General features: G+C 38.8%; 1 protein-coding gene across 1 annotated transcript in view; it reads left to right on the plus strand.

The window, feature by feature from the left end:
• The window catches only part of LOC145689926 (ATP-dependent DNA helicase DDX31), a 379,619-nt gene that overhangs the window by 35,986 nt on the left and 316,232 nt on the right, over positions 1-27,401 (plus strand). Inside the window, exons 2-4 of the mRNA XM_081764280.1 lie at positions 21,205-21,513; positions 22,656-22,805; positions 25,060-25,176. Of these exons, the coding sequence (XP_081620406.1) occupies positions 21,205-21,513; positions 22,656-22,805; positions 25,060-25,176 (576 nt within the window). The remainder of the gene's footprint in view (positions 1-21,204; positions 21,514-22,655; positions 22,806-25,059; positions 25,177-27,401) is intronic.

A 27,401-nucleotide genomic window follows, 5' to 3' on the forward strand; every position in this document is an offset into this window, starting at 1 on the left:
ACAGTTTACAATACGAAATGGTACTCCAATCTCCAAATCTCGCATTTTTGTAAAGGGTACCATTGATGGCTTATTAAGTTTATCTAATAAACTCATTGACGATGACATCTTTAAAATTTTTGACGTTTCTTCCTTTGCAACAGCTGCTAACAGAATGATCTACACAAGCACATACGTTCCGCTTACGCTCTTCGCAGGAGGGGTGAGGGGTTTGGGGATTCAAATTATTAACCAATAAACGACAAGAACACGAAAATTCATGTTTTATCTTGTTTTCTACATCTAGCAGGTGTCCAAGACTATGAGCATAGCAACAGCAAACCAGCATTTTCCCACGGGGCTTCTGTGGTAACCGTAAAAGGCTATGAACATAGCAACTAAAGAGGAGTAGGGGGTAACGGGGATTCAAATAAACCAAAATTTTCCCACGCGCTTCTGTACTACCCGTAAAAGGCTATGAACATAGCAACTAAAGGCTTGTCGAAACTTGCCTCCCAATTCCAGGAAATGATATCGATTTCTAGGAAAACAAGATAATTTTTTGCTGACTCGGCCGTCTATCCAGCCTCAATTCTACTCGCGGTGTGAAATTAACGACCTCGAAATTCGATAGTGGCGGAACAGTGGGTCATTTTCGTCCCATCTTGGAAGCCCATTTTGACCCACTTCTGGTAACACACAAAACGTGGAAATGGGGGCACGAAACAGCACGAAAATTCACTTGTTCGATCAAAAGGAAGGACCTCGAAATTCGGTAGTGGCGGAGAAGTGGGTCATTTTCGTCCCACCTTCGAGGCCCATTTTGACCGTCTTCCAGTGACGCACAAAACGTCGAAATAAGCGCACAGAAGGGTACGCGGTGTGAAATTAACGACCTTGAAATTCGATAGTGGCGGAACAGTGGGTCGTTTTCGTCCCATCTTGGAAGCCCATTTTGACCCACTTCTGGTGACGCACAAAACGTGGAAATGGGGGCAAGAAACAGCACGAAAATTCAGTAGTCAATGCAAAAGGAAGGACCTCGAAATTCGGTAGTGGCGGAGAAGTGGGTCATTTTCGTCCCACCTTCGAGGCCCATTTTGACCGTCTTCCAGTGACGCACAAAACGTCGAAATAAGCGCACAAAAGGGTACGCGGTGTGAAATTAACGACCTCGAAATTCGATAGTAGCGGAACTCTTGGTCATTTTCGTCCCATCTTGGAAGCCCATTTTGACCCACTTCTGGTGACGCACAAAACGTGAAAATGGGGGCACGAAACAGCACGAAAATTCAGTAGTCGATGCAAAAGGAAGTACCTCGAAATTCGGTAGTGGCGGAGAAGTGGGTCATTTTCGTCCCACCTACGAGGCCCATTTTGACCGTCTTCCAGTGACGCACAAAACGTCGAAATAGGCGCACAAAAGGGTACGCGGTGTGAAATTAACGACCTTGAAATTTGATAGTAGCGGAACTCTTGGTCATTTTCGTCCCATCTTGGAAGCCCATTTTGACCCACTTCTGGTGACGCACAAAACGGAAGTAGACGCACAAAACGGCACAAAACGATGTGAAGGAAACGACCTCGAAATTCATTGGTGGCGGTAGAGCAATAATTTGTTCCGTCATATTTGTAGGCCCATTTTGACCCACTTCCGGTGATGCACAAAATGTGGGAATAGGCGCACAAAGCGACACAAAAGATGCAAAACAAAGTATCTCGAAATTCGTTGGTGGTGGAACAAGTTAATGACGCCGTGAGCACCAATATAAGTATATACTGTATTTCTTACCAGGGGGCGCGGTGGGTCAGTGGTAGAACGTTCACCTCCGGTGCTTGAGGTCCCTGGTTCGATCCCAGCTCGCGCAGTTTGGACTTTGTGGTGGACAAACACCGTGCTTATGGATTTTCTCGGGGTTCTTCCGTTTCCTCCCACTTTCTTCATTTCATTCATTTCCCATCATCACCGTCTCCTTTAGCCTAACCGGCATAAGCGTGGGAGGTAAAACTAAAGATTTCATATAATTTTTTGTAGTTCTTACCATCAAAGCTGAGAACTGCACGGTCCAATTTTTTAGCCAAAGTAGAAGCCCAACCGGAATAGTGATGTCAACCAGCCCGGCTCGGTTCAACTGAGCGTACAGCTTGAGCTGGCTTGGTTGGGATTACCCATCGACTGGGCTCAATTGAGCCAATGGCTTGAACCGGCTCGGTAAAGGCGAGTTATCGACTCGGCTCGATTGGAGCCAATGGCTCGAACCAGTTCCGTTGAAACGAGTCCATAGGCTGGGTTCGAGTTAGCTTAACTGAGCCAATGGCTCGAACCGGCTCGGTTGGGGTAAGCAATCAGCTCGGTTTGGTTCGGCTCGTGTGAGCCTTCGGCTCGAGCTGGCTCTGTTGGATGAGCTGTTGGCTCGGCTCACTTCTCGGTTCGCCTCGATAAGTGAATGAGCTGTGAGCGAGCCGCTTGAGTCGTTGACAACCCTAAACCCGGGTCGAGCAGTTTTAAACATGTTTGGCTGGAGTCCCATAACTTCTAACAATTTTTGGCTCGAGCCCGAATACTTGCTCCTCCTGAACTCAAGCCAAGAACCTCGTGACCGATGTCCTTGCCTCCTGAAGATTTCTTGACTACCGAGATCGACAGTTAACTAATTTTTAGTATTCTGATACAAACCGCCTATATTCCATGTTTATACAGGTACATGGTGTTATAATAATAATTAGTTATAGTAGTAGTAGTAGTATCATTGATAATTATATTGTCTATGTAGGATACTTGAAGATAGTAGTACTTGGAACTACACAAAGGATTTAGCTCGAATTGGCTCGACTTGACTGGAAACTCGATCCGAATTCGAGTCGAGTTGGGGGAAATTTTTCGAGCCGAGATGTCGAGTCGAACTCAAAGATGTCTGCTTCGAGTCGAGTCGAGTTTTAAAGAAACCTCGCTCGAACTCGGTCGTGCTCATTCCTATTGTATGCATGACGGGCATATAGAGTTCTTTCGAGGGGGATAGAACCATAAACATAATATATTTAAAAAAATACTTAGTTTCACGGCTTTCTTCCCAGGGGGCAGGCACGTAGCCAGGATTTCGTAATAGGGGGGTCCGAGACATGAAATACTGTGGTTATCACACCAGAGTTCGATTATTCTAAACTATTTTACTGGTAACATATATTGGTTCGTTTAGTCAGGATTTCGTGATGGGGGGGGGGAGTTTGATATGAAATACTGTGGTTATCACACCAGGTGCTTGATTAATTTAAACTATTTTACTAGCAACATATATTGGTTTGTTAAGACTTTAAAATTAGGACATGTTAGCAAGGGCGCCGATTTCTCTGTAAATTTGGGGGGGTCCATTCAGATGCAGAAGGCATATACGAGGATTTTACGACAAGTTGCATTCAAATTATGCCAACATATTGTATATTCATAAATATAACAAGGGGGCCCCACATGAGCTTTGGGGGGTAGGGCCCCCAGGATCGGTGCCCATGCATGTTAGTAAGTACAGTATTTTAGTAACAAACTATGAAGAAATCTCGAATAAAAGAATATTTATAAAATATTTAAAAAAAAAATACAATATCTACGTTCCTTCTTCTGTTCATCCAAATATAATAATATTCCTTTCATTATGACCTCAACTATTTAAAAAAAGTACGTATCCAATAATGTCTTGTAAAATATTTTATAACTGCGTTCCTTTCTCTGTTGAATCAAATGTTAACAGGACTTGTTTTCCAAATAACTTTTTGTTTTCATTATTCAGTCAATTACTGTCTGTTCCAAATGACAAGTTAAAGGAGCAGTAGAAAACCGTTCCTGAAATAACATGTTAGATACTACAGGGAAGCGATGATAAAGAATTATTTTTATTTTTAGCTTTATTTTTATCTTTATATTTTTATATTTATATTTTATCTTTATTTTTAACGATGATTCTTCCTATTTCTTGTCTCTTTTTGTTTCATCCTTCCTTATTTTTTTATTTCTGGTCTCGAAGGGGGGGAAGTCCGGACCCCCCGGACCCACCCCTTGGCTACGTGCCTGCAGGGGGAAAAAGGATGGTAGGTATCCAGCATTTCTTATAAGTACCTTATTTGAAATATGTAAAACAGTAACGAGTTGACAATACAATATACACACATCTTCTTATCTTCAGTTTTAATTGCTGATTTCAATTGCAATTAACAATTACAATTAACAATTACAAGTTTCAATTGTCAATTGCAATTAACAATTGAATGTTTCAATTGCACCCTTTGCAATTGACAATTAACAATTAAAAGTTTCAATTGCCTGGTGACCAATTAACAATTAACAATTGACGAAAATTTAATTGCAAATTTTATGATTGAATTCAATTGCAATTGAAATTAATTGTCAATTACAAATTGAAATCAATTGTAATTGAAATCAATTGCAATTGATTTTCAGAGCAATTACTTTCAATTGATTGATCAATTGCAATTGATTTCAATTGATTTTGCCCAACACTGCCGTATAATAATATGAAGAAAATCAGTTTTCCATAAAACCACTCTGCAGTTGGAAATTTTTATTTTTAGCGATTTGCTTAGTTAACGCTAAGAAAACGTATAAGCATACCAAATTTTAAGTTTTTATTCCAATTTAAAGTACCTAAAAATATGAGATTATAGGTAAAAATAAAGACCCATTTAAATAACATGGGGAATTTTTTCATCGCCCCTTTAGATTTCCTAAAACTTAAAAATTTTCACTTTTGACAATGTTTCCGTTGGTTAGCCTCCCAAAAACTACGATCATATAAAATTTAATTATTGTAGCCGTACAGGAAGTGCCCAATAATTTTGGTGTGTAAAAGTCGGGTCGCGGTGGCTCACTGGTAGAGCCTTCACCTCTGGTGCTTGGGGTCCTGGGTTCGATCCCAGTTCCCGCCAAGTGAACTTTGTGGTGGACAAACACCGTGTGCGTGGGTTTCCCCGGTGTTCTCCCGTTTCCTCCCACTTTCTTCATTCCAGCATTCCATTCATTACTCATCATCACCGTCTCCTTTAGCCTAACCGGCATAAGCGTGGGACGTAAAACTCAAAGATTTCATTTCATTTCATTTTTTTTTTTTTTTTGGTGTGTAAAAGGTGTCCCATATACATAACATGGAGAAGAGTTTTCAATTCCCCATTAAACCACTCCAAAGTTGAACATTTTTATTTTTAGTATTTTACTTAGGCAGTGTTAACTACAACGTACAAACATACCGAATTTTAAGTTTTTATTCCAATTCCAAATACCTAAAACATGAGATTATAAGTGAAAAAAAAGAAGCCCATTTAAATAACATGGAGAATTTCTTCATGCTCCCTGTAGATCCCCTAAAAAAGAAGAGAATATTCACTTTTGGCAATTTTTCTGTTGATTAGTCCCAAAAAGCTACAATCATGCCAATATTTTATGTCAGTTCGTGTAGTTTTATATATTGTGTAGTTAGGATATCTCTGCTTGTAATTTAATTCATGTAAAATCGTGCGGAGGATGGGTTGTGTTTGTTGCAAAATTAAATTAGCTTCTTCAATCTGATATTTTAGTTGTTTTAAACATGTTCAACCACCCTCGTACAACAATGTGTTTAAAACTAACTGAATGAAACAACAGCCCTGGTTTAAAACATGTTTTAAACACTTGTTTTATACATTTTGTTTTAAAAATATCAACCCTTAATGAGGCGGAGCTTCATCTTGCATAAATAACAGTTTATATGACTTGTTCCATTCAGAAATTGTAGACCATAAAAAAATTTCTAACATTTCCAGGCCTCTTTCAGCGTTGATAGTGTATCTCAACAGATGCGGTCCAATAATCCACAACACACTGTCACTTTCGGCTTGCCCTGCATTTTTTTCAGTGGTTTCTTTGTGACCACCTCCTACCCAATAATGGCTGTTATGATGATTAACGACCCCCTCCCCTAATTGAAACACAACTTCATCGCTCCACAGAATTTTTTCAAAAAGGTGTGGATGATCTTCATACTATGCGAGCATCATTTCACAAAATTAAACGTACCTATTGCAATCATCTGGATATAACTTTGGGACATAATGTGGCTTTCATGTTCTGTAATGTAACTCTTTCTTGAGAAATACATGCACAGAATAGCATGTAATCTCATGCACTCTGTCTTGTTGGTTTTGAAGGGCTTCGCTCGAACATGTCCCTCACTGTGGCCACCTTTTCCTCTGATGGCGAAATAGAGGGGGAGCGCCTACCTTATCTCTTAATGTCTACGACGCTTCCGGTATAGTCATTAATTTTCTGTGGCAAATTTTAGTTATCAACCATCCAGATCAACTTGCTACTCATGTTGATCCCTCCACCACCGTTGGTCCTGAATTACAGACTGCGACACTTCAAATCTTGCTGTAATTTTAGCACTCTCTTCAATGTTTAATAGTCTTGGTATATCTGCGGCTTCAAAGAATCTGAAAAAAAAAATGTCATATTTTAACCTGTGAAACAAGAAAACTTTCATTCCTATCTATACATGACATTAATAGGAATTCACAATTCAAAATAGGGAACTACTTTTCGCCTACCCTGTATACATATATGTTTGGATATGTTCAAGCATAACTTTGACATAAGTGAACCCATTTTGATTTTTTTTTAAATGTTCGTGTCTTCGGTTGTACCACATAAATTTCAGGAAGATCTAACAATAGTCATCGGAGCCAGACCATGGAACTCTTCAATGCTTGATAGTGTTAATATCGTAATTAATCGACTTAATTGTGCGCATTCCAGGGCTCATAGCGAGTCACTTTTTTTTTTTTTAACTGAAGGTTACTTTTTTTCAAGTTGGCCACTAAAAGTTACTTTCTTTCAAATTTGTCACTAAAAGTTCCTTTTTTGGGAAGTAAAGTGACTTTTTCGTGTGATTTATGTTTTGCATTGGCAGTTTTCTAAGAAAAATGTAAAAATAAATGGGAAAAGGCAGAAACTTGTTACTCATTACTGTTCTGAAAGCTTCAGTACTTGCTGCCACATGTGAAACAGTCAGCTTTATTCTCACTTCAGCTCTTATTCTTTCTCAAGCACAGTGGATGGTTGGTGGATGCGGGGTTGAGAACCCTTCTGTGTGTATTCTTTCTTCTATCATAATAGTCTTTTAATTTTCTCTCGTAATAGTTAACGCTCCGCTCAGCGTTGTGTGTGTATGTGGGGGGTGGGTTCATCATGTTCGTCTTGTGTTATGCTTCTTGTATGTTCTTCTTAATAAGAGTAGGTGATGAATTTGAATATTTCATGGCTTTGAGAACTCTCAATGCTAAGTTAAATATAATGTCTGGGATGAAGAAATTCGGAAATAGGCCAGAACTGGTTCCACTTACTCAGAAGCTTCTTACATCTGCTAAGTCTGCTTACCGTAACTACAAAACATACTTAGGAAACCTAAGAAAGGAGGAAGCTCAAAAAGAAGTAAAGAAGAAAAGGTGAAACAAACCAACAAACAGAGAGAGGTGATGGTGAAATTGATAAAGGAAAAAAGGGGCATGATGAGATTTTGGTCACATTTCGTGTGCTTTTGGTCACTTTTCAACTATTTACAAGAGACGGGAGACCACTATGAGCCCTGGCATGCTCATGTATAACTTCAACGCAGATGTACTGATTTTGATTACTTTTTCTGTAGTACACTTTCTCTTACAAATTTTATCAGGATCTAATGAAAATCTTTGGCGTTAGGCCATGAAATCCCTCATAGCTTTTATAGTCCTTAATACCATGTGTATGATCACGTGTATTTCCATGTTGCATAGACCGATTAAATGCAAATATCGTTACTTATGTATTTTGCCACGCATGTTTCCTAGGCCAACCCATTTTTATAGAAAGATAGTGTCCTACCTTTAGTATAGATATCTAACTACACTAATGGAATTACGAAACAGGAAAAAAAATCCAAAAAAACTTTTGTCAGATAAAACAATTTACAAAATTCTGTGTTAACTTTGTTCGTTCCTCAGACCTTGATATTTCACTAATTGTGATACTTCTTCTTCTTATTATTATATACAACTTTGATAATTAACTTGATAAACTGCGTGGACTTTAAAATACATAAGTAATGTGTATCACAGAATGATTCAGTCACAGGAATAACTCTTTTCTGCAATGATTTGATGGCTGTGGCACTGAAATAATTAGAATTTATAAGCTGACTGAAAATTCCATTAGTAACTATAAACAGTAGTTTATTTAGAACATGTCATGTCTATCTAATATCTTTTGCATTTGATTATCTAATGCCTTGTTATACTTTCACACAAGACAAAATCCATGGTGATTGCAACAAAGCAGTCTGTGTCAAATTTAAAAGTAGGAGGGGAGAAAATAGAAAAGTGAATAGTTTTCGATGTCTGGGTAGTATTCTTAGTCATGACATGAAGTGCGAACGTGAAATAAAAACAAGAATAGAAATGTCGAAAGAAGCCTTTAGGAGGAAGAAAAGTTTGTTTTGTGGGACCTTAAATAAAGAGTTGAGAAAAAGACTTATAAAATGCTGGGTGTGGAGTATTTTACTGTATGGAGAGAAAACATAGATATTACATAAAAGTGATGAAAAACGGTTGGAAGCCTTCGAAATGTGGGTGTGGAGATGAATGGAGAAAATTAGTTGGGTCGAGCGAATGACGAATGAGAGGGTATTAGAAATGGTGGGGGAGAAAGGACACTTTTAGATATTACTAGGAAGAGGAAGAGAAACTGGTTGGGGCATTGCCTAAGAAGAGATTGTATCATGAGAGACGTCCTAGAGGGTATGGTGACGGGAAAGAGAGGGAGGGGGTGAAGGAGACTACAATTAATGGATGATATTAAAACAGAAAGATCATACGTGAAGACGAAGAGGTTAGCCGAGGACCGTGGAGCATGGAAGCTTCTCAGCTGCGGCAAGTGACCTGCCAGTAAGGGCAGAATACCTATGATGACGATGATGATGATGATGATGATATACTGTTTTAAGTTTAGTTTCAATTTCTGCCGTTAGTCGAAGTTCTCATGGTTGATCTACAGCAGGAACATGGTGGCTCAGTGATAGAGTGCTCCCCTCTAATGCGAGGGGTCGATCGCAGGCTAGTGAGTTTGTGGTGGACAACATCGTGTCTGTGAGTTTTCCCGAGGTTCTCCCGTTTTCTACTATATTCTCATTCCACCAGCTCTTTCATACTTACTCAGTTTTATGAATTACCTGTCTTCTTTAGCCTTAAGGGCATAACCGTTGAACGTAACACTAGATACTTCATTTCATTTCTTTTCTTCAAACCTAGTCTAAAGCAGTGGTTCTCAACCTTTTTTGTCTGACGACCCAGTTTACTGAACGTTTAGGACATCGCGATACAATAGTTTGATATTTTTATTATAAATAATAATAATAATAATAATATAACTATTATTATAGTGAACCCAAGTAGTTGTTATAATGACTCTATATAGTACTAATCATTATTGCTACCGCTGGAGGTGTTGACTGGTACAGTTTGTCTCGATTTTAACTACTTATTATTAAATTCTTCATGAGCTTTAAATTCTGAAATTTCGCGACACACCTTTGGAGACTGCGTGACATACCAGTGTGTCGCGACACATCGGTTGAGAACCACTTGTCTAAGCTTAGGCTGATGATCAGGAGTTCGAGACCCATTGAATAGCATGGACGTTTGTTTTTGACTGTCCTGAATATTCTTCTGTTCGTTTCCGTCTCAAGTGTGGTAGGAATTCAGAGTGTAAGGAAGAGTTAAATAAGAAACTGTTATTAGTTGAATTTAGAAATGAAAGTGATAGAGTGCTTACCTCTGATGGAAGGGGTCCTTCGTCTAAGACTGCATGAGTTTATGGTGAATAACATTGTGCCCGTGGGTATTTGCCTTTCGTGCGTCGGGTTCGGGGTTCGATTCCCGGTGGGGACGCTCGGTCGAAAGACGTAACAGTTTTTTTTTTCAGACTAGGCATCCTGACTGAGGTGTTTCCTAGGTTTTCAGGCAAGTGCTAGGATGATACTTTACATACAGGTCAAAGGTTGCTGCTTTCCTTTCGCCCTTCCCCGGATAGTTTGCTCGCCGAGGAATATCATTCCTGCCAGCCCAGTGGACCAACTAGTACGAGGGAGGATCAAATGAAAAACCCTAAAACTGCAATACATTTTAGAATGTAACAGTCAAAAGGAAATCGTACCTCTTATTTTTCAATGTTGTCCCCCTTGACGTTGAATGCAAATAGTCTACGGCTTCGGAAATGCATGGATATCACGTTGGAAGAATGTATTGAAAAAATGCACGAACTCGCGCACTGCATTTTTCACCTCTTCGTCACTGTTGAAATGCTTGCCTCCTATCGCTTCTTCGTGTGGAGGAAGTCACATGAAAGTCACTGGGGAAAGGTCTGGTGACATCACGGAGAGCCAGTGGCGTAGCACAATTTTGCGGGCCCCCCGCAAAGTACAGAGAAGGGGCCCTAGTTGTAAAGCCGATAGAAGTAAGATTGAAGTTCTACTTCTTTAAATCTTTATTCATAGCAAGACTTCGGGGCCCCCTATACCTCGGGGCCCCCTCGCAGTGCGGGGGTTGCGGGGGCAGCTGCTACGCCACTGCGGGGAGCATCACCCTCGGCGTTGAAACGATGCAAAAGTTCTTCAGAGGCGTCGTCGCTGCGATTTTTCTGTTCAGCAGTAAGCTGACGTTGGACCTATCTTGCAGACATCTTATTGAAATGCAGAACATTACGGACAATGTATTGAACTGAACTAAAGCTAATATTCATGATTGTGGCGATAATTAAAATTGAATGAAAATCAAAATTCATGTTTTCATTTCACTGTTAACCGACAGAGCTACCCCGTTATTATCGACGAGTGCTACACGTAACGTGTGGGAATGTGACGAACGATGCATTTCCGGCTCCTTGTCGAAGTATACCTTTGAGATATGATAGATTTCGCAATGATTTAAGTGCTGGTGCTCTTTCGAATGCAATTGCAGTGTTGGAACGATTTCGAATCTAATTTCAATGCAAACCTTGTTGAGCGTACGGATTAACTGCATATAAGATGGTTAAAAAAAAAAAATTTTTTTTGTTAAGAAAGACATTTAATTATATACATTACATTTTTAACCCTTTAATTGGGTAACCCGTCTTAAGACACTACAAGATATGTACAATTTGTACCTTAACCTTTCTGGAGACGCAAGTCATTTTGTTCCATTCCTGCGAATGAAAGTTCCCGTATAAAGACGCTAATGCATCTCTTAATTGTTGAAAACTTTGATTGTAATTTTTTAGTTTTTTTTATAGCAACTTTTCCTATGATCTGGTAATTTTTATTCGAAGTAAAATGGCGTAAAGAAATCAAACGAAAGTGGATTTTTAGGAGACATATGCTCATTTTGCTTTTCGACTGGTAGTAGGCCCTACTTAAGAGGCCCCATAGCGGCGAAATTAAAATACCGCTAATTTTACAGTAATTATGTATATCTTCAAATAGATAAAAGATAATCGAAAAGTGGAACAAGAGCGCGCAAGACAATATTATTTTACATGTGATACCGTTATCACAACTCACTTATCTGCTTTCGATTTCCAGCCATTTAGAAAATCGGCATTTATTTTCCCGTTTCTAAATGGTTGCAAACGGAAAGCTACTAGGTGACTCGTGATAACGCAGACTCATGCAAAATAATATTGTCTAGTGCGCTCTCGTTGCACATTTCGATTGTCTTTTATCTGTTTGAATATATCACATAATTACTGTAAAATTGGTGGTATTTTAATTTTGCAGTGATTAGGCTTCTTAATCATACACATAAAGGGTTAATGTTATCTTTCTTTTTTTTTTCTTTATTGTATTCAGATTGCTCCTCGGTCAACTTCTACAGCACTTGCGATGTGTCGCGTTCTCGGCGTTAATGGAATAAATCAAGAACGCACAGTATATGATTAGAAAAAGAAAGAAATGAATCTAATTTTAGAATGTTAGTGAAGATTATTTGCGTGTCTTTATGATTTCCAATGTCCCTTGTAAGCTATAAATTTTCTGTCTATAAGCCAAACAAAAGACTTGACATCTGTTGTGTCAACCATGAGGTGAGGTGACTTGACTTTTATGAAATCGCAGGCGGTGCTGTTTGATGCATATGAATGTTATAAAAGAAAAGGTTAATTTTCGTGTTGTTCTCCTAACTACTTGCTTGCATGTATGCACAGAGCGCCAAAGTGACATGTGACTTTTTTCCCCTCTCTTTCCTCACTATGCCCTAATTTTTGTTGACATTAGCGTGGGCACTCTTTGCTAATGGTTGTCGTACCGGTACTGGGACGTGAATATGGTAATGTAGTGTGTTATTGAAAAGTGTTAGGACAACTGGCTGCAATTTCCCAAAGGAAGACGGCGGAATTTCCATACAAAAAGAGAGCCTTTGTAATATGACGTTGTGTGTTGTTTGCTTGTTTCAAAGTTATTCATGTGTTTTGTTGTTTTGAAACTAGTTTTGCCTTTTGTTCGCATTTTTCAGGATTTGAAAAAAGAATATATACTTTTATTAGGCAGCAAAATGTTTTTTGTTTGTTAGCTAAATTAACATTCAGTGGGTGACTTCTAATGAAGGGCACAAAATGTGCTTTTCACGGTTTGCTCTGTTGCTCTCACTGCAAGCTGGAATATCTAAATGCACCCGAAAGCTCTATTGTGTTCATAACATATATTACGCTTGGCTTTTTTACGTAATGGAATTCCTTCATTTAAATAATCACTTAAACTCCGCGTGTGAACTGCAGATTTTGGGTTAACAATAGAGAAACAACAGAACGATCATTTTTGCCTATATTCATTGTATCATGAATATGTCAGGCTTTGTAGATCGGTGCACGAATCTATTATTTTGTCCATTCTTATGAAACATCGGTGCCTCGAAAAAAAAAAAATATCAGAAAAGGGACGAGTTTTTAATATGGTGCTATAGTATGAGACTTTTCAACTGTTCTGTCTATAAAAGTGTGGCCAGGCGTGGCGCGCACCCATAATTTTTTTTTCGGTAGGGGGTCAAAGCTTTTGGGGGGGGGGGAGGGGGTCCAATACTACAAGCCCCTACGTAGTATTGAACGGGTATTTTTCTTCACCCGAAATTATGATAAGTGTTCTAAAATACTTCCTTCTGTATTTTCAGAAAAAAGGTGATACAGGGTGTCTATCGGTCACAAAAGTCATGAAAAAGTCACTAAATCAAAAAACGGTCATGAAAGTCAAGAAAAAGTCACGAAATTTAGCTTTTAGGTCACGATTTTTTTCATCTGTACAAATATATGTATGGACTGGAAAATTTTGTTTTATAAAACGTCAAAATTCACCACCAAAAATGTCTATGGTCGGCTTTTAGACGCTACCAAATCGCAAGCAAAGTACGCTTCTATCGCATACATGAAAATTCGGCTTAATTGGCACCCAAATTTGCTCTTAAAAATGTTACTAAATTTTATGGTTTGGGAAAGAAAAGGCCACGAAATTTCATTTTGAAATTTTAGTAGACACCCTGTGATAAAACTAGATTGTTTTTATATGAGAAAAAGTACAGATGAAGTGTAAGATCAAATTTTCGTGCTACATCAATCATTTTCCTGTTAAACAAGTATAGTTTCATTGAGAAAGTGTACACATGTATGTTGAGTTAGGAAGTTTTGGGAGGGAGTTTCCAGACCCGGTGGACCCACTTGAATGCGCCTCTGACTGTGGAAAATCTTATTGAACGGCTGTCCGTCCCTCCCTCTGTCTGTTTGCAGATATCATGGCCAAAACGGCAAAAGAGGGCAAGAAATATTTTCTTTTTATGGTTCCAGTGTTTCCAAGAATATGTTCCAGCTCGTCCCTTAACGGTCTATTCAAGCCAGAAGAGGTAGAAAACCATTTCCGGTTTTAAAGTTGGCCTTCATAGAGCAAAACATTGTACGACGTGGTATCAAAAAGTTTCGAGGCTAGTTTTGTTTACAGGGAAGTACTGTATTTATCTGCGTTTACACATTGTCACCTTCAAAATAGTCATCTTGTACAGCAATACAGCGTTTCTGCCACTGCTGGAATGTGTCCTGGAAGTCTTCTCGAAGCCTGTCAAGCACCTTCTGCGATTTGCGTTCTGGTGTCCAAACACGACCTTTGAGCTGGATCTTCAGTTTCGGAAGATGACGAATTCCGCAGGAACCAAATCTAGCGAGTAGATTGGGTGCGGAAGTGTGATCATCTTGTTTCTGGTGAGAAACTCAAGTGCGAGGAGAGCACAGTAACAGGGTGTATTGTCGTCGTGGAGCAGCCAGTTTTTCGAGCGCCATAGATCTGGACGCTTTCGACGGATGACCTCCCTCAGATGTCTTAATACTTTGCAGTAGAACTCGCTATTGACGGTCTGGCCTGTGGGGACGAATTCGTGATGCACAATGCCACGAATTTCGAAAAAGACAATGAGCATGCACTTGGTCGAGCTACGCATCTGCCTCGCCTTTTTCGGTCGTAGGGATAATATGTTCTGCCACTGTAAAGACTGTTGTTTTGTCTCAGGGTCGTACCAGTACACCCAAGGGACATGGGCGTTCTTCCGCAATCGAAGCGCGTGTGCCACTCAAAACACGTCGAACGACTTATTGCAGCATCGCCGTATGCTTGCGGAATCATGACAAGTGTCTCTATGTCGAATTTACCCTCTTTCACACAGAATTTTATGTTTGCTCGTTGTACTAACTTGCTGTCCATAGTGAAATCGGAGACGTGATAACCCATGTGGTCACAATAAGACTAGCTGCATAGCTCCCAATGTACATAGGACGATGTCTCTTGGTGCACAAACCTATTAACGTCGGCTCGCCCTGTGCGTGTGCGTCCGGTCTTGCGCTATCATTTGTTAGCATGTTACAAAACTAGTTTCAAAACTTTTTGGTACTACCTCGTATAGCAAGAACTTTTTTTTTTTTTTAATTCGATGTAGCTCCTAAGAATAGCTTTTACCTCCACACTTATGCGTTTCAAAACTAGTTCAACTTCCGGTTTCAATATTATTGGTTCGTATAGAGAAAAAAAACCTTATTTCTGTATTGCAACAGGAAATGACAAATATACTGCATCTGGTTTCAATACTGAATAACAAATTGGGAAGTTTAACGCAGTTTTCAATGTGAGGTGTTGGAATACGCGAAACTCATCGTCGCAAATCTGCTGGGTATGGCGAACTCTGCATATTACTGACAAGTGTGCAGGAGTGGCGTAAGAGATTCCCAGAAGGACTCACATCACTGCAAAGCGATTCGCGGCCAGGACAGGCCCATTAAGTTATTACCCTTGATGTAATTGCGCGGATTGATGGTCTTATCAGGGAAAACCGAGGAATCACAGAAATTCGTGTTCAGCAGTTCGGGTCGGAATTAGCTATGGCTCCGTACATTCCATTATCAAAGAACATCTGCAGTTCCGAAAAATTTAGCCAAAGTGGGTTCCCATCAACTAACGTAGGGCAAAAGATTGACAAAATGGTTTAATGTCTGATGCATCTGCAGCGGTACCATAAGAAAGAGTATGCGTTTCTGTCCCGTATCGGGACAAAAAAAAAAAAAAAAAAAAAAAATCTAAGACGTTTGCAAAAGTGTGAAAATCATACCTAGTATGGTGTGGGGCCTCCTTTTGCGTCTAAAACAGCTTGGATCCGACGTGGAATGGACGTATACAGCTTCTGAATCGTGGTGTGTGAAATTTCATACCAATGTTAGTCCAAAACATGCTCCAGTTCCGTAAGGGATGCTGGTGGAGGGTAATGAGACCGAACACGCCTTTCTAACTCAGACCGCAATGGCTCAATGATGTTCAGATCTGGTGATTTTGGGACCCAGGGGAGGTGTGATAGCTCCTGGTCATGCTCCTCAAACCATGATTTTACCGTTTTTGCAGCGTGACAGGGTGACAAATCATCTTGGTAGATGCCATCACCATCAGGGAACAATATTTGGGCCATGGATAGAACCTGGTCCCCCAAAATGTCCTCATACGCCTTAACATTCATCATTCCATGTAGGGCTATGATGGGACCGGCACAAAATCACGATATCACTGCCCATACTGTAACAGAACTATGCCCATGCTTTACAGTTGGGAGCAGACAGTCTGTATCATAGGCTTGCGACGGTGTTCTCCATACGTAAACACGATCGGTTGTTGGAAACAAGGTGAAGGTCAATTCATCGGACCACATTACGTGTTTTCCACTGCTCATGAGTCCACGCCTTGTGTGTGGTTCTTGCACCACTGAATACGCCTCTTCGCATTTACTGCTGTGACCAGGGGTTTGGTGATAGCGGCCCTGCCATGAATTTTCATTTTATGAAGTTCCCGTCGCACTGTTTGCGATTAAACCGGGTTCTGTAGGCCGAAATTGAGTTCAGACGTAATTTTTATTGCAGTGGTCTTCTTTTTAGCTGCTACAATCTGTTTTAATGCCCTCCGGTCCCTATCTGACAGGATTGTCTTTCGACCACTGTTGTGCTTTACAGACGTCGTTTGCCCATGAATTGTGTATGTCTTCATGACATTGAACACAGTGCCTGTCGATACCCCCACAGTGTTCGCCACTGTTGCCACTGAAGCTCCAACCGGACGGGCACCAACGATCATGCCTCTTTGGAAGTCTGTCAGGTCGGCCATTTTACCGCACCACTTTCACACCATGACACTGACAGGTGAACTGGCTACTGCTGACGGAAGGTCCACATGACACATTAAAAACAAATAAGGATCAGCAACCGCAACACGTGTTGTACTGAGGAAGGCCAAACTTACGTGTTCTGTATGAAGTGTTTTTAGATTTTTTGTCTACCCCTGTATATACTAGGGTCACTACGAAAGTTTTGAGATGTGAAATAACTTACATACGTAAATCAATTTAATATTTACATTTTCTCAGAGTATTCACCATTACACTGTACACACTTCTGCATCCTCGAAAACCACTTTTGGAAGCAGTGTTGCCAGTCTTTTTCTTCAAGTGTTGAAAGTTAATTTTCGTAAGTCACTACAGCTTCTTCAGAGCTGCAAAATCTCTTCCCACGCATGCGATCTTTGATCCTGGGGAACAGAGAAACATCACACGGGGCCAGGTCAGGGCTATACGGCGGATGAGTCATAAGTTTGACCTCCGTAGATTCTAAAAACTGAATTATGATGATGGCCGCGTGTGGGGACGCGTTGTCATGATGAAGCAGGATCCTATGCAATCCAGTTCTTGGACGCCGTTCCGAAGCTTCTGTAACACTTTTGTTAGGCAAACAGGGTGTACTACTGAGCAGTAACAGTCCTTTGTTCTTCAAGTGGAACAGTTGCAACATGGCCAGATTTGGAGAAGAAAGTTGCGACCATCTTCTTCCCCACACTTCGCGATCGATTCACTTTCGTGGGTGGGTTTTCGTCTGGAAAGATCCAAACTGTAGACTGGCGTTTATTTTCAGGGTCAAATTGATAGAACCAAGTCTCATAACCAGTAACAATGTCAGAGACGCGTCGAGAATTGCCTCCATCAAATCTTGCAAGCATTTCTTCACACCATTCCTCATGCATGCGCTTCTGCTGTTCAGTCAAAGTGTGAGGCACCCAACGAGATGAAATCTTCGTGAGCCGAAGATGATCATGAAGAATTTTTGTTACTGCTGGCGATCCAATGTTCACTGTAGATTCAATGTCCTTGAAAGTTGTTCGAGAATTTTCTCGAATCGTTTGTTCCATAGCGGCAATTTTTTCATCTGACACAGCTGTTGCTGGACGTCCAGCTCTCTCTTTATCTTTAAGCGATGTCCGACCTCTTCTGAATTCACCAAACCACCGAAAAATTGTAGCACGGGAAGGAGCAAGGTCCCCAAATGCCCCCTGCAAACGGTCAAGGCTTTATGTCTCGTTCAAACTACTTTTGAATTCGTAAAGGATCATTGTCCGAAAATGTTCCCCTTTCGAGCTCCATTCTAGACAGCTGAACACATCAACAAACAAGTGAAGGCGATACGGCCACGCCGATAAGCGAGGCGAGTTGAAAATTGCTTCGCTTCTTCGCTCTGGATACCACTATCGAACGCAATTGTTGGAATTGAAATACCGTGCCAAAACAATGCGTATTTCAAAACTTTCGTAGTGACCCTCATATATATATATATATATATATATATATATATATATATATATATATATATATATATATATATATATGTGTGTGTGTGTGTGTGTGTGTGTGTGTGTTCCGGTTCCCAAGACTATCTTCCTTGCTCTTTCATTGTCTGACATCAGTTTCATATTATCCATAGTATTGCTAAGAATGTACAGTCATGTCCAAAATTATTGTCGCATGTCTATAAATATGTTGTTCTAGGAAAAATAATTTGATAACGATTTCTGCCGGTATTTCTTATAATGTTAGATGTGTATAATCGGCAAAGACATGTATGTGGTAAATTTCATGTCAGAAGAGCAGTAAATGAGAACAATATAAGAAAAAACTTTTCTTGTCCATTTAGCAACATTTTGTTTTACTCATTCTAGTTTTCGTATTTATAATTCTTTTTCTATGAAATTTTCCACAAATATAAATTTCCCGGTTATACACATAGTAACAGTATTAAAATACCCTGCAAAATCATTATCAAATTATATTCCCACAACAAGACAGTTATAGATGTGCGAAAATCATTTTGGACATGACTGTACATGGAGAGATGGGGGAAGGAAGGGATGCTGTTGGAAGAAATGGGAACTTGAAAGAAATTGCCGAACTCCACTCTTGCTGAGTGAACGCACTATATATCCTCTCCTATTCCTTTTTCAAGTAGGAAGTAGTAGAAACCAACTATTTCCGATTTTAATGTTGATCGCCATTGAGCAAGAAACTACAATAAATAGCGACAAACGATTTATTGGAATCGATTCAACTTCTCAAGAAAAGATAACATCATCACTCAAAACATTATTAAAACAGAGAAGTTTAAATTTCCTAGTGCTTCCGATTTTAGTACTGATGTTAATAAATCTAAAACGGTAAGAGATATTGACAAATGTTTTTTCTTAAACCCTATAACGACGGACGGGCCCGTTGGACCCGAATTCACTTTTAAAAAATATTTTAACACCACAAGCTAGCGACCTCAGCTCTGGCGACTTTTCATCATCTTTAAAGACAACCAAAATCTTGGTTTCAATTTCAATTAGATTCGTCACAATTATGGATGACTCCCTTTACGGACAGACGGGCCTATTGGGCTCAGCGATATTGAGTGATTTTCGTCTTCATGCTTTCCAACTTCAATTGCTCCAGGACCAAAGCCTGTTGATCACGCACAACGAAGAGAGGTCGTTGAATGGGTTCTGGAACAACAAGTGATTGCTAGTTTTTCGAACAAAATTATCATCAACGATGAAGCTCATTTTCATCTTGATAGCTTTGTTGATCGACAAATTTGTAGCATTTGGGGTTCGGAAAATCCACGAGTGATTGTTGAGAAACAAATGCATCCACAACATGTCAGTGTTCGGTGCGTGCCACGGCCACCCACGGCTGGAAGAAGCAAAATGAGCCCTCTTTCAACGAAATTCAGCCACATTTATGCAAAACGGTCAACAAAATAGTGCGTATATGCCAGCAAAGCTGTGGAGGACATTTACCCTATATATTATTCCATACATAACCCTATACTGTATACTTTATGAATTAATGAAACATTTACACTTTTTAATTGTAAATCTGTTTGTTTTTTTAAAAATCAAAATTACTTGCATGTTAGAAATGTTAAGAAAACCTGAGGATGGGCTTTGAAGAATATGGGATGAAAATAAATGTTAGAAAAAAAAAAACATGGTGATTGGAACGAAGAGGTCTGTGTCAAATATAAAAGTGTTAGGGGAGGAAATAGAACAAGTGAATAGTTTTTGATATCTAGGTATTCTTAGTAATGACATGAAGTGCGAACGTGAAATAAAAGCAAGGATAGGAATGGCGAAAGAAGCCTTTAGGAGAAAGAAAAGTCTGTTTTGTGGGACCTTGAATAAAGAATTGAGAAAAAGACTCATAAAATGCTTCGTGTGGAGTGTTGTACTGTATGGGGCGGAATCGTGGACATTACGTAAAAGTGATGAAAAACGACTGGAAGCCTTCGAAATGTGGGTGTGGAGAAGGATGGCGGGAAAGAGAGGGAGGGGGCGAAGGAGACTACAATTAATGGATGATATAAAAACAGAAAGATCATACGTGAATACGAAGAGGTTAGCGGAGGACCGTGGAGCATGGAAGCTTCTCAGCTGCTGCAAGTGACCTTCCAGTAAGGACAGAATACCTATGATGATGATGACTTCTTGCATGAATTTTGAAACCCCCTTTAGATCTGTTCAACGAACTTAAAAAATTCGTTACTGAATTCTGTATGTCTGCCCGTCTGTCTGTTATTTACGATTGTTTCAATCTTGAGTCCTCCATTCGATAGAGCATGAAAAACTATCTGAGAAAGGAATAGAATCTCTCGCGTCACTCTTACCGTTCCCGAGATATGGCCGATTCCTGGAGATTTAACGAGCCATATCTCTGGAACCATACGGTGAATATTTTGGTACCAAATCGTAACCGGTGGCCACTTGTTTGGCGATTGGCCAGTTGGCCAGTACCCACCAATTAATGTCGGTACCAAAATGTTTACCATCCTCTTCTTTATTGACCAACACCATCATCATCTCTCTATGACTTACCGTTCCCAACTTATTGGCTAAAAAAATAGTGCCGATTTCAGGAGATTTAAGAAGCCATGTTTCGGGAACCGTAAGTCATAGAGAGATTATATTTTGCGAGAAACAGAAGGTACGGATAAACAATATTTACTTTTACATGTAAGAACAATCACATTTATCCTTCCCGCCTCATCTCTCCATTCTTTTTAAGTTCGTTCTGGCAATGCTCTTGAAGCATTCTCAACTGGTTTATTATTGAATTCACATAGTTTGGAAGTCTACGGTAGCTTAACAACTGTCAAACGAAACTTTTTTTTTTTTTTTTTAAATCCCAGAGCATAACCTTGTTGACGGTTTCTCCAATTATCTAGGTTACGTCCAGAACTTAATATATATTAATATAGATAATTGAAGTTTGAATATGCTTTTCTTTTAACTGTTACTTCTTTTTGTCTTTCTGAAGGTAAAGAAGAAAAAGAGGAGAGGAGAAAGAAAGGATGTTGATGATAGTGGAATAGACAATGAAAGTGAAGAGAATAATGACAGTGATGATGAGGAGAAAGAGGTAGAGAAGGAACGATCTAGTGGACGTGGAAAATCCAAGAAAACGAAAGACTCTGAGAATCAAGAAAAGAAGAAGAAAACGTTTGTTTCTTCGTTATTTACGAAGAATCCTGACATCCCTGTGGTGGAAGATGCCCAGGTGGAAAGAGTTTCAGAGATCGTCTTTTCCTCAAAAACATTCGAGGATCTTCCTTTACATCCGTTCATGGTAAGTTAACACTCAACTAACTCACTTTTAACTTTGTGTATATTTGTGTCGTAACGACAGATTTTCCGTTCAAAGCCATTATATTTCCAGACTAAAGTGATGATGATGACTCGTGAAGCCGGGGCAATACACAAATCATAAAACTGCTTTCTCTCACGTGTGATACATCGGAAGAATTCGGGACGATTCATGGAGCTGCCTTCTGAATTCACACTTGAGAAAAAGTAAAACAGCCAAAGTGCACCAACAATGTTGCCAAACTTAAAGGACATGGCAAACGAGCGACAAAAAAGAGCACTTAAAGAACTATAATACGTACATTAATAATTATTCGAATTAAATTGTAACAATATAAAGTAACGACCACAACAATAACAACAAAACTAAACTTAGCGGCAATTCGAGAACACTGTACCGGGAGATGTTCTCGGTATAGCGCGACAAACCATACTGGCAAAATTTCATGGATGGGGGTTGACGTCCGGGACATATCCTCGCGTTGTTTTGGTAGTAAAATTGGTCAAGCTTCACGAGTCCTCGCGATCACTATAGATACAAAAGTTTAGGGGGGCAGGCCCCTCCTAGCTCCCCTCTGGTTGCGGGCCTGTATCTGGAGAACCACATATAGTGTATCCAAACCCAAACTATCAGTTAACTCAGTATGATGTGTTTATTATCATATGCAAGTTTTGGAAATTTACCTTGTTAATGTTGCCCTTAAATAAGAAAATCGTGCTTCGCCTAGACATACGAAATAAGATGCAAGTTATTTCCCTCTCCTCAAAAAGAACGAAGATCCAGAAAATGTATGATTTTCGCTCGTTCAGCTATCCATCACCTCAGTGAAATAAGGAAAATGGCTCCCAAGAATGGTTCTTATTTTGTCCTGGCTCAGTGCGTTTTAATTGGCCATCACTGTTTTAAACTTCGAAAACTATAAACTAGAGATGTCATTTTGGGGTGCATGGGGCAATTGCCCCCCTGAGTTTGAGAGGTCTATTCTTTTTAATCGATTGTAGACTAATATGATAATAGAAACTCGAAATTCTTTTGTCGGTGGAGCATCTTTCTACTCTCTGGCAGAATGATGCTACTGCTTTAAACTTATTTTAACAGACAACTTGTATGCTTACATTTTGTAGGTATCCAATCTGAAAGAGAACATGCATTTGGAACAGTTGACGACAATCCAGAGGAAAGCTATTCCTGTCTTATTAAAAGGAAGCGATAGTCTTATAAAATCACAGACAGGAAGTGGAAAGACATTGGCTTATGCAGTTCCAATTGTCCAGGTAAGTGATAGTTGGAATACCACTCATATAGATGCTACATTTTAATTGCTAGGTTCAGGATGTACTATAGTTGTTGTCTCATCCCAAAATTTTAAATTCAGTTACACTCTTAAAAAGCTTTCCCTTACTCTTAAGTTTGCCGTCAGTTGTCTTGGATTTTAGAAATATTCTAAGTAAGACTCGTATTTACTATACTGGAAGAATGTACAACATGTAATAACATAACCAAGACGGATGAGGCAATGCACAACCAAAATACTTTAGGGTCGAATAGTATCATTATGATATGACGTATTTCCAATAAATAGGAACGAAGAAGAGATTGACAATTTGACTTTTTTTTTTTCGAAAGGTCCCATTTTCGTAAAACTGCTTAAGTACGAGGGGTGGTTGTAAAGTTTTCATTACCACCTCGTCAGGAGATCTCGGTACTGTGCTCCTGTGATGGTTTGCCTTTTACGAACATAATCTGTTATCACCACACCTTAGCAGTCACAGAAAATACTCAGCATTACCTTACCCGACGATGGTTGGGTCTTCACCTTTTTTTTTTTTTTTGTGACGTTTATGAATCTACATGTTTCTATTGCTTGCTTTGCTCCTTTATCTCGGAGTGGTTGTGTTCTCATACTGGAAATCGAACCCAGGACCACGTGCACTAAACTTAGAAGTTATAGGATGCATCTTGATATATATATATATATATATATATATATATATATATATATATATATATATATATATATATATATATATATATATATATACAGTGGCGTAGGGAAGGGGGGCCAGGGGAAAGGGGCCCCCCAAAGAGGTCCGACAGTGTACTTTGATGTTTGTAATTTTTTATGTATTTTTATGTTTATATATTTTTTGTTTGTAATTTCTCTATATGTACTTATAACAGCACTTGCCCCCCCCCCAAACACACATCCTGGCTACGCTACTGTATATATATATTTACTGATTTCAGAAACTCAAACTGGCAGACAATAAAAAAAAATAAGATAAACAAAGAAACAGATAAAAAACTTTTTTTATTTTGGTATAAAATTTCGCTCTTGCACCTCGTTTTCTGCCAGAAAACCATTTTATACTCAGCTTCAGATATTCTGTTAGAATCTAATATGAGTTCAGTTTACAAAATCAAAGCCATAAACGAGCGACTGTTTTGTGTTATGATGTTAGTGTAACTAAAACTTCATTTTTCTCAGAATGCCTTTTTTCTTTATTGTTGTCAAAATGTTTCAAATAAGAAGCTTGTAAATATCATTTTAAATTTTCTCTCCCTCGAATTTTAACAGCCTCAGTAGTTGTTATATATAGTGATCGCGAGGAGTCGTGAAGCTTGACCTAGGTTTACAGATTTCACCACCTAATGGAACGCGAAGTTCTGTCCCGGTCATCAACCTCCAATCATGAAATTTTGCCATTGTCGTCTCTCGTGCTATACGGAGAACATCTCCTGAAGGTATAGTTTTATCAGATTGCCGCTAAGTGTCGTATTGTTATTATTTTATATTTTTGCTATTAATATTGTTACAGTTTCATTCGAATAACAGGTAGTGACCGTATTATAGCTTTTTAAATGCTGTTTTTTTTTCGTTCGTTTGCCTTCTAAGTTTAGCAACGTAGTTGGTGTACTTCTGCTGTTTTACTTTTTCTCAAGTGTACGTTCGGAAGGCAGCTCCACGAATTCCAACGAATTCTTCCGATGCATAACACGTGAGGGAAAGCAGTTTTATGATTCGTGTAGAGCCGAGGTTTCACAAGTCGTTGCGGTCATAATCGTTATAGTGAAGTTTCAGTATATTCATAAATTTTTAATGATAAATTTGTTCCACGAAATCTACTACATTTTCAGAATAGTTATTGTGAACTAAAACATTTTTGTCTTTGAACTTTAATCTAATTACTGTACAAAGAGTTCGTTCCACCGATTTGCCCTTTTTTCATCCCTATCAAATGACCGATACACATCGATTCTTGTTTCAGGATTTTTTTTTTTTCGGTATACAGGAATTAAATGTTTCGTGTTACAGCCTAGTAGTTAATGAAAGGTGGATCATACTGTTATCTGTCGGCTAAAATTGACACATTAAAAAAAGAATAAAACAGGCAAAAAGCCGTGGGGAAAAACTTCATTTTTCTCACAAAACAAGTTTATTTTAGGGCCTTGCGTCTCCTTATACGTTTAATTTTTAAATTGATATATTTGGAGAATGAACTGATGTTTCAAATACTTTATTTTCAGAAACTTCAAGAGATTAGGCCTAAAATCTCTAGGTCAGATGGATTATTCGCTCTTGTCATTGTACCAACCAGAGAATTGGCCTTACAGACATATGAATGGTTTCTCAAATTAGTCAAGGTAAGTGCATTAAAATCTACTCTTATAAGAGCCTAATAACACCCTAATAAGAGTAATAATTAATTGTGTAATATGTAAGAAACATAGTTTATGCAAAAATATTAGATTCTTCAATGTCATTGTTTACATATGTTGTTGAAATCTGGATCGCAGTTACTGACAAATATGAGACGTTACGGTTAATAAGGGCGAACTCAACTTGGGGTCCTTACTACCAGGAACGCGTCATATCTTTCACATCTATTCTTTTCACATTTATACATTTTTTTGTATCAGAAATTTTCATTAAAGGAAGGCGGGCGCTCAGTGGCAGAGCGCTAACTTCTTGTGAGGAAGGGGGGGGGGTCCATGATTCCATCCCGGTCATATGAGTTTGTGTTGGACAACATTGTGTCGGTGAGCTTTCTCGTGGTTTTTCTTTTTCTCCCACATTATCATTCCACAATTGATTTCATATTCATTTCATTAACCACTTGTTTTCTTTATCCTAAAGGGCATGATTCATTTCATTTTTCTATGATTAGATTATCACATATTACGGTTCAGTTCTTGCAGTGCGCGTCGAATCTTTCTCAGCTGAGGACCTGCAAAAGAAAGAAAAAACCTTAATATAACAATCCATGTTTATGTTCTATTGGCTAAAAGGCATACTTTCATGATTTTTATTTTCTGTGTAGCAACAGTGAATATGTAGGAGTCATAGACAAAATGTTACCACTCTTCCTTAACAGTTAGTAAATCCTGGGTTCGAGTCCCACGGCCGGCTATCTTGAGTTTTTTTTTTAAAGGATTTTTGTAAAACTTAGCAGGCAGAATGTTAAGGTGCTGTTTTAAGTATACGAAGTATGGCAACTAGAGATGCAAAAAAGCCGGCTTTTTTGAATCGATGGTTTTTTTCACATAAAAAGCCGGCTTTTTTTGGGAAAAAAACGAGAATTTTGGAAATTTTGGCTTTTTTCAACTTCATGATTTTTTTATCTAAATAGCTTTCTTATAGTATATTCTATAGTTAGATAAGAATTCCATGACCTGAATGTGATATTTCGCTCTGAAATTCACCATCAAGATGGATGGAGCACATGTTTTACGACTTAAAGCTAACATGAAGAATGTAGTATTTGAGGGTAATTTTAGAGGCTATTTAACTTTATTTTAACTTTTGAGTTATCGACATCTTTTTTCTTCTCTAGTTTGTCATCCGTATTTCATTTCTAAGAGCTTTTAGTACTCTAGCTTCTAGCGCAAAAGTTAAACTTGTCCGTTTTTCTATTTATCCGTCAAAGCGTACATTTTTCAATATATCCGTCAAACCGCACTTCCACATTTCTGTTATACTGTAGCTGTGAAGTGACTTAGCAATAATTTTCCGGACACAACCTTGAATACCAATTTATACAAATAATCAGTAGCGGATTTAGAAAAGTACTTTAGGAGGGTTTTTCTGATTGTTTCGTTTCCTAAAAAGTCCTAACTTTATTTGGGAAGTGCTTGAAGTTTATGAGTACAGGCATAACTAATATTTCGTTTCGTTTATATGTTTAGCCATAATCTTCCGGATACAACTTTAAAAATCATTTTATACTGAGAATCAGTGGCGGATTTAGAAAAGTATTTTGGGAAGGGTTTCTTACTAATGTTTAGTTTTTTTAAACATTCGTAATTTTTATTTGACGGGAGCTTAAAGTTTATGAGTAAAGGCATAAATAATAGATATTTCGTTTGTTGCAGACATTCCGTAACTTTGGGGAACGGGCTTCAGTCCGAAAGACCGCCCCCCTAACCTTCGCAAAACCGTCACTGCTGGTAATTAGTAATAATAACGATTTAAAAACAATAAAAAGGGAAGTCGCCCAACTCACAGTACACGCACTATTTCTACATTCACAGATGGAATGAAGAAAAGCTTTGTCAGAATGGTCGAATGCTGGTTGAATCCCGGACTTCCCGATAGAAGCGCAAAAGCTAATCACTCAGTCATGTTTGTTGTGCAGTTATATTTAGCTTAACTTAAATATATATAAATAAATAAATAAAATCCGTAGTCTTTTTTTTTTTTTGGGGGGGGGGGGGGTTCCGTAATGATATGTTGAATCCCTCTTGTTAAAAATTCAGAAAACTTGAGGATTGGGTAAACTGTGATGGTGGTTCTATAAAACTTAACTGTAGAATTTCAAGAATATACAGAACCAAAATCTCTAGATGTGCAGCCTTTAAGTGTATCATAT

This window comes from Thermobia domestica, chromosome 7 (assembly GCF_964235325.1).
Source record: "Thermobia domestica chromosome 7, izTheDome1.hap1.1, whole genome shotgun sequence".
NCBI lineage: Eukaryota > Metazoa > Arthropoda > Insecta > Zygentoma > Lepismatidae > Thermobia > Thermobia domestica.